Source organism: Heloderma suspectum, chromosome 5, assembly GCF_057233095.1.
Source record: "Heloderma suspectum isolate Gila_16-S chromosome 5, 16-S_ref, whole genome shotgun sequence".
Classification (NCBI taxonomy): Eukaryota; Metazoa; Chordata; class Lepidosauria; order Squamata; family Helodermatidae; genus Heloderma; species Heloderma suspectum.
In genome coordinates, this window is record NC_139462.1 from 6,580,115 (window position 1) to 6,588,093 (window position 7,979).

General features: G+C 51.2%; 1 protein-coding gene across 2 annotated transcripts in view; it reads left to right on the top strand.

The window, feature by feature from the left end:
* Window positions 1–4,360, top strand: part of LOC146343544 (transcription factor COE3-like) — a 106,188-nt gene extending 101,828 nt beyond the window's left edge. For both annotated transcript variants that reach the window (XM_084855267.1, XM_084855266.1), the window contains one exon: window positions 957–4,360. In XM_084855267.1, coding sequence (XP_084711393.1) covers window positions 957–988 — 32 coding nt within the window. In that variant the 3' untranslated portion in view covers window positions 989–4,360. The remainder of the gene's footprint in view (window positions 1–956) is intronic.
* Window positions 4,361–7,979: the final 3,619 nt, after the last annotated feature.

The window sequence follows — 7,979 nt, forward strand, 5'->3', positions numbered from 1 at the left end:
TCAGCTCCCCCATCTGAAAAGTGGAGATAACAACACTGGCCTACCTTGTGGGGTTGTTGTATGGATTGCGAAACAATGTATGTGACACGCTTTGAACACTCTAAAGTTGCACACCTATATCCGCTTAGCTGGGAGAAAGCCTCATGATATCAGTGGGACTTCCTTTGGAGTGGTGGTTTATAGGATTGCACTGTGAAGCACTATAGAAATGCTAAGGATGCCCCTAAATGCTCCTTTTTTAGGGGAGAGACAGTCGGGATGGGCTGCTGCCTTCATGCCGCTGTGGAAATCAGGATGCTGAGCTAGTTGGATCCCCCTTGCTCCAGCCCGGCATGGCTCTTCTCGAGTTCTTGAGATACATGTTGAGCGGTCAACAACAGCTAATGGCCCTACAGATCCCCTCCACTCCCCAGCTACTATTTCTGGTTTGAATGGTTGAGATTTGTGGCAGGAGGGAGGGAAACCCAGAGAGAACATTGCCCCTCTGAACCCTTCTGAGCACATGCAACAACAGTTGGTGCGCACCAGGTCCACCCCAGGAGCTACCATCTTGAGGGCCCTGCTTGAAATCTCACCTGAGACCCACACAGGGCGGCAGCCGCCACTTGGTACACCTGTCGCCTCTATGGCCCCGCCAACTTGCCGAGGAGGATTCTACCACGGTTCCAGCCATCTGGGGAGAAAGTAGCAGGGGGAGTGGTAAGATTCCCCTCACCACTAGGCAGGAAAAGACAGGAGACCAGCTTATCAGATGGTCAGATGCGCGCCACGGTAAGTGGTCCACATTCAACCTAAGTCTGAAGACACTCAGCCACATGCTGAGCCTCAGAGAATCTACACCGTCAGGGTGAACGCCGAAGGTGCACGTGAAGGGTCTCTGGTGGGGCTTGGCGCCTCGCCAGCGTCGCTCCGGCCTCCTCCCCAGAACATGACCCCGTGTCTCCTTTTCTTTCCAGCCTTGACGGGTCTCATCGTACCGCCCATGTGAGCAGGGAATGGGTGATGAACCTTCTGGAAGGATGGACCAGCGGACCGGCAGTTCCCCAGACCCTTGGACTTGACAGGGTGTGGGCACGGCTGATGTGGCCTGGCTTCCTGGAGCCCCCTCCCCAGTTCCTTCCAACCTGGCTGCATCATTGACAAGAGGGCTCCCCTTCTGGTGGGAGGCTGCAGAGCAGCGGGACAAGCAGAGGGAAGAGATGCCCAACCATGAATTGGGGGCCTCGTCCACGAGGAGGAGGATAACGTTAAGGGAGGGGTCTTTGCGGGGAATTCAGCATTGCCCCCCTTTCTTTGCAGAGCTCCTTTTCCCATCTCTGGCACCATTTCTCGCAGCTTTGGTTTTACAAATCGCAAGCAGAAGGAGTCCACCATCTCATCTCGGTTCCCCACTCAGGTAGATTTGCTCCCTGCCAAGAAAGGAACATTCCTTTAAAAGCATGTCGTTTTTATTGCTTTGGGTTCCCCCATCTAACTGGAGAGATCTCCCTTTGAAAACTGGACCCTGAGCATCAACCTTGCGAGCCAGGACTCCTGGGTTCTTTTCTTGCTTGTCTTTATTCCCATGGCCTTGGGTGTGCACCCCAGGAAATGTGAATTGGCAGGGAGGTGGAAGAGTTCCCTGCACTTGGGGAGACCTCCATCTCTGTTCCTGGAGGTGCCTCCCAAAGCAAGCTGGTTTGTGTTAGGTCCACACACAAATACACACACCCCTCTGCCTTTGTTCTTGCCAAATTGGAGATTTCTTTCCAGCGAGGGGAAGAGAATCAGCATTCCACAAGTGACCCAGTGCTTTTTTTTTAACCTCACCCTGCCCTGCAGCCTGACTCACAAGTCAACACAGCATAAACCCTCCAGCAGTACAGATTTTGGCACCAGAGATGCTGGCTTGTGCCTTCCCGCAAACAAAGGTCATGGCAAAAGCTTTCCGATGCCATCGCAAGCCCCCATCCATAGGCGTGTCACCAGAACTCACCACAAGCCAGCAGACTCTTCGCATATGTATCCGTCTCTGGCCAAGCGGTACCTATCCATCCGAGCGTGGGCTCCGGTACGGTCAGGACACGTGTGAAAGATCCCAGCGACACTCTTCACCCCCGTCCATTATACTCTTGGCTGGTGCACTCTTCCAGATGTTGAAATGCCCACCCACAAATCCCCCTGGAGTGTTCTCTATGCTCTCTTCCGCCTCGCCCCATCAGCAGGAACACCACTGTTGTCTCTGATTCCTGCATCCGGAAAGGGCTTAATGAGGAAAATCCTCATTGATGGAAGTTGTTTTCAGGCAGATGCAGGGAGGGAGCCAGTCATAGAGGCAGCTAACTCTAGCAACAGACATTCTGTGCCATCTTCACAAAGGCCAGTTTCTAGCATTACAAATGCGGTGGGGTGGGCAGAGGGGGACGCACTGCAGCTTTAATGCTTGCAAGTGGTGAGTAACCACATGGATCAAGCAGATCACGTGATAAGTTGCAGCCGAACCTCCCCGGGCAACCAGTAGCTCCGTAACATCAACTTGCCAGGTGATCTGTGCAACCCGTGCCATTACAGCTTGCCTGGGTTAAAACTGGCAACGAGCCCCATGACACGGGAACCGGCCTTCGATGAAAACCATGCCAGGTTGCTCCGAGCCAAGCTGAGAGGAGTAAACAAGCACGAGGAGAAAGTAGGAAATGTCACTCTTTCTTCGAAGAGGGGTGCAGGCAGCCCCTCCCCAAAACCTGGACAGTTGCTTGAGGAGAATGTTACCATTCTAGGACCCAGTCCAGCCTTTCCCAGAGGGAAAACTGGTTCATGTCCAGCGATAGTGCAGGCGGGGACTTGGGATATCCTGAGGCCGTTTCATGGAGTGTGGCCCTGCGTGGCTTAGGGGTGCTTCCAAGTGAAGCCTCTATTGTGCAATCACACCGCCTCACTCCCAGGACTTTACAGCACGGGGAGGGGTGCGGATGTCGTCGTCATCCATTTGTAGCCCTCCCGTGTTTTCCCACCACTTCTCCCATCTTCCTTCTTAACAGAAGAAAAGAGAATCTGTTAAGGAGGAAAAAGATGAAATGGCAGCACAGTGCCTCTTGACGGATAGCGCTAGGAGCCCTCCCTCTGGAAGCACCCCAGATCTGCAACATAAACTTCCATTGGTTTAATAACAACTTCTCGGTCCTGCCTCTCCCACACCCACCCCGAAGACCTTGGAAGTGGCAGTTTGGTAAGAGTGCTGAGAATAAACGTACTATTCTGTGTTTTGAGATCCTCAGCCTTTTCCCCAGAGAACTACAGTTCCCTGGAGAAGTGGGAATGGCTATTCAACCAGTTTAAAGAGCTGGTGCACCCCTTGAACCTGTGGGGGATGTACCCACAGACACAGAGTCTGTGTGAGCACAGCATTGAAACACAGGCTGGAGCTAGATGCACAGCCCCAATCCCACCTTTGCCAAAATAACAGGGAATTACGGGGTGCTTAATGGGGGGGGGAGCTCAACAGGGGTGAGCATACCTGTCAATTTTCCCTTGTAGAGCTTCCCCTAAATGTTTTGTTTTCCCCACCCAGCTGGACTTGCTTTCAGTTTGAGAGCTAAACTTGAGGGGGAAACTTTAATGGGGAGGGATTTATGGAGGAGGATTGGCGGATGGTGGAGGGTTAAGCATCCCATCTCCCACCGTCTGGTTCTCCCTTAAAAAGTGCCTCACCGGCCACTACATTTGCATTATAAGGCCAACGTGGCTTCCCACCACCTCGGCTCAGCTCAGGCGATCTCATCTCCGGTGAGCTAAGATACGGTCACCTGGCTCACTTGCACTGGAATACCCAACGCTGTTTAGCTTTGTTCATAGGGCCTCGGTAGCCCCGGACTGCAGAGGGGGTGGGGGCAGAAAGAGGAGAGACATGGGAGAGGAGGAGGAGAGGGAAACTGGTGTATTCGTTCTCCATGTTCCAGCCTGAGTTGTTGCAGCTGGTGATCCTCTTTCCCATCAACAGCTACAACAGTTTCGGGTCGTGCCTTTCCATGTTCATCAAACCCTCACAAGGGAACCCTCAGGGAGGTCAGGCAATGGCCTTCAGGGGTGCCCTTTTAATGGCAAAAAAGAAAGCAATTCCTGTGATTCATGAAAGGATTTGGAGTTGCTTTTTTAAAAAAAATTAAAAAAATAAAAACATTGTTTCTATTTTTCACATTTCAATTTTAGATTATTATTTTTTACACACACACCCCACCCCCAGGCTATCTCAAATCCTTATGAACTGCCGGTACGCTATTTTTTGCATTGAACTGTTCATTTGTCTTTCAAGAAAACATCTTTTTTTAAACAACAACAAAGATACAGTTCTTTTTTGTTATTTTTAAACTCGCTTCTGTTTTTGTAAAAAAGAAAAAAGAAAAAAAAGTAGGGTCCAAATGGGGGGCCCAATCCAGCAGGATGTTCTCGTGTGCAAGCCCCATCGAAATGAACGCCCGTGCTCCTGCGCAGCCCCACTTCATTGCAGTGGGGCCGGCTCAAGGGAGCTTCCAGCTGGCTTGGCCCCCTAGAATTTCAGGCATCCTCTCTTGGCCTCCCGCAGTTATTTTTCTAGCATTATTTCCAAGTGGGAAGGAGGGGAGCAAATATTTGTAAATAAAGATTATGGGAAAAGAAGAGCCCCCAAAGTCGGAATTCCAACCGTTCCCACTGGGGCTTGTTCTCTGTGTATTTATCTATGTCGTACGGAGAGTTATTCTCCCGTCTCATGTTTTCTTTGGTATATTTTTCCCCTTAATTTTAATTTTTTTTACATTGTCCATTGTGTGTCCTGTGACAGCTGTTGTACAATAGCAATGTTGATAAATACCTGGCTGCACTGTTTTTCAATGTAAGCACATGTAAATGAACTATTACCGTCATTTCTTAGGAAACAGGCCCTAGAATATATCTATATACCTCCTGCACCTGCCTGGTGAGAAAAGTCCCTCTGTTCTTTTATGCCGGATTCCCTGATAGAAAGATCGGGGCACTTCTCATCCACGCCCCACCACCGGCCTCCTCCTCTCTAAAATGCATTTTTGGTCCGGATCTATTTGGAGGAGGGGGCACTCATGCAAAGTTTCACAAGTGGTGCGTTGGGATGCACGGCTATGCCACATGAGGGGCTGAAGTTAACCTTGAAAAGTTAAGCCACTGTGTCGACCACGTTCACGGCTCTGGGCCCAAGCAGCACTGAACCATAGATATTGGTGACATCATCCTGGGGGAGGGGGTATGGAGGTACCGGGATTCCCCAATGCAGCTCCCTCCATAGCTTCCAGGGGCAGGGCAGGGGGGAGATCCCAAAGGCATAATGCTTGCCCAGAAAGGTTTGGATCCCTATGAAACCTTAACTAGCTGGGCAAAGTGGGGGGCTGTGAGGGAGATGACACTAGGAGCTAATATTACCTGGGCCATCCTACAGCTTAGGGGTGCAGAATTGCAGGGCCAATCACTTGGGGGGGGGTTCCTGGTTTTTTGCACAATTTCGCCCATCCTAAAAGGTTGAAATGCCTCTCCCAAGGCTTTGTTTTGGCAGTCCAAGCTTTAAGCAAAAAATAGGCTGGTCCTACCCCTTTGGCCCCGCCTACTGGAATGCGGCCCCCAAGAGCTTCCCCAAAATGGAATGCAGCCCCCAATATGACAGTGGTTCTGCACCCCTGCTGCAGCTGCAAAAAGGATGCTGTGAGCTGATCCAGACAAACAACATTTGGCATGCAAGGGTGAATTTTAATCCAGAAAAGAAAACGACACCCCAGTGTCCCATGAACCCCAGTGTCTTTCTAATAATCTGGCTGTCAGCATATACATTGGTTCAGAAGGCTCTGTGGGAGGAAGCACAGCAGCACAGCAAATGCCAGGACAAGCAGTGTGTTGCCAAAGTGGAATCCTCTCCAGCCCCAGGTTCCACAGGGTCAGAGCACACCACACTACTTTGTCCAGGCATCTGCTGCTAGTATTTTCCACTATTGCTAGTCCTTCCCAAATCCTGTGACCCTGGATGCAAAGACCAATGAAGTTTTGTAAATTCCATCAAGTCAGACAGCAAGGGCAGATTTTGTTTTGCTACCCCAAAATTGCTGGTTTCCCCCTGGTGGGCAGGAAAATCAAGGCAGGTTTAGCAGGCTCAGTTTTCCTTTGGGAGGCAAGAGCTCCAGAGGCCTCTGGCGTCTTTCTAAGACTATATACTCTTGCAGCATCTTAAGGACTAGCAGCTTTATTGTGGCAGAAGCTTTTGTGGACTAGATTCCACTTCATAAGAAGTTTGAAGTATCATCTTCAGTCAACCAATATATATGTGGGGGGGGGGAGTTATAAATTGTGGGACCAAAATGCCATGAAGTGCAAGAGCTACAACAGATGACATCTTTATGGAAAGCTCAAAGGTGATGTACGAGTCCAGTGTCAACTCAGAACAGCAGAAATTGGGAAGATGCAGCAGTACACCTCCCAATGGTGTTTGTTGGACAGCAGCTCCAGCCAGTGCAAGAAGCTGGCTGTGTCCTAACACAAATACCACCACAGCCTGTTTTCTGCCTGTTCCCACTTGCAGGTGGATGTCTTTCAGAATCCAGCACATGCTCTCTCAAGAAGGAAAGGTACCCAGCCATCCACAAGCATCAGCGGAGGCAGGTGGCTCCAATGTCAGTGGGGCAGTGGACCTGCTCTGGTTATCAGACTTGGACAGCTCCTTTAGAGTTCTGGCTGGTTCTGACTGAAACCTGGAGCGGATTCACTGCCCCACTGACATCGGAGCCACCAGCCTCCACTGGCAAGCATCCTTGCAAGCCGTGCATCAGATGTGGCAGCCCCTCCTCCAATCCCAGATGGGAGGGCCAAATTGAGGCTACTCACTGGGCAGAGAAATACACTCTGCACCTGCTCAGGGAGACTCTTCAGTATACCATTAAATGTTCTGAGCCGAATGCTGACAACAATAACCAAATCATGGCTGGGCTGGAGGCCTGGCTCAGACTCCACTCCCTGCGTAGGATGGAAGAGCAGAGGCCTTATCTGAACTTTCCCACGCTGACAGGTCTGGGGTTGGGGGGAAGGAAGGTTCAATGGGGACCACCCACCCAAAGCCTGAAAAGGTGCCACCCAGGAGCAGTTCTCCAGCCATGCGAGGTGTAGCTTGGCTAGCAATGGCCTGTGACTGCTGGACTTCTGATGCAGGGACAAGCTCAGCTCTGCAGCCAAAAACCAACACAGTCCCTTGAGATGGATTAGCCAGTAGGGTTGCCAACTGACAAGAGGAAAATAGCCTGGCCTGCTCCTGTGCTTTTAACAGCAATTAGATCTGCAATAGATCAATACATAAAATGCGCAGGTGAAGGTTTTTTCACAGCATGGCAATAAACATCACCACCACTGCACATGAAGCTCCAAAAGCACGGACTGCTGAAATAAAATGTAAAAGTTGGCAACCCAGAGGGATCTTTACTGCCTTTGCCTACAGAGGATTCTGCAGCACTTGAGGGTCTGTGCATGTATTCCGTACACCCACATGAGCCCAAGAGACAGAGGGTGGTGGGCAGAAGTTATTTACTCTGCGTGTGTGTGTGTGTGTGTGCGCGCGCACACACGCAAAGATAGGTCCAGGCCGAGGCATGGGCTTGGCTGACTGGAAAATTCCGGAACAGCAGCAGAGAAGCCAAGAGAAGGAGTGGATGTGGGAGAGGGTGGGGGGGAGGCAGCAGCAAAATGGATCCAGTTAGGGGTCCGGCCAGCTGGATGGGATCCAAGGAGCACTGGATGCAGCCAAGAGCCTGCTGGGGAAGCCAGACCAGTGGCCACGCTAACCACAGCCACCCGTTTACTCAACACACCATGCAGGGCAGCCTGGGCCTCAGACCCATCATGTGAACAAGAGATCCCATGGTGCTTGGCAGGGGGAGGGGGGTTGGCTTCCTCTTCTTGCCCTCCCAGGAGGATGGCATAATAGCTGGTTGATTAGCACCAGGCTGTTGCCTGTCCTGAGT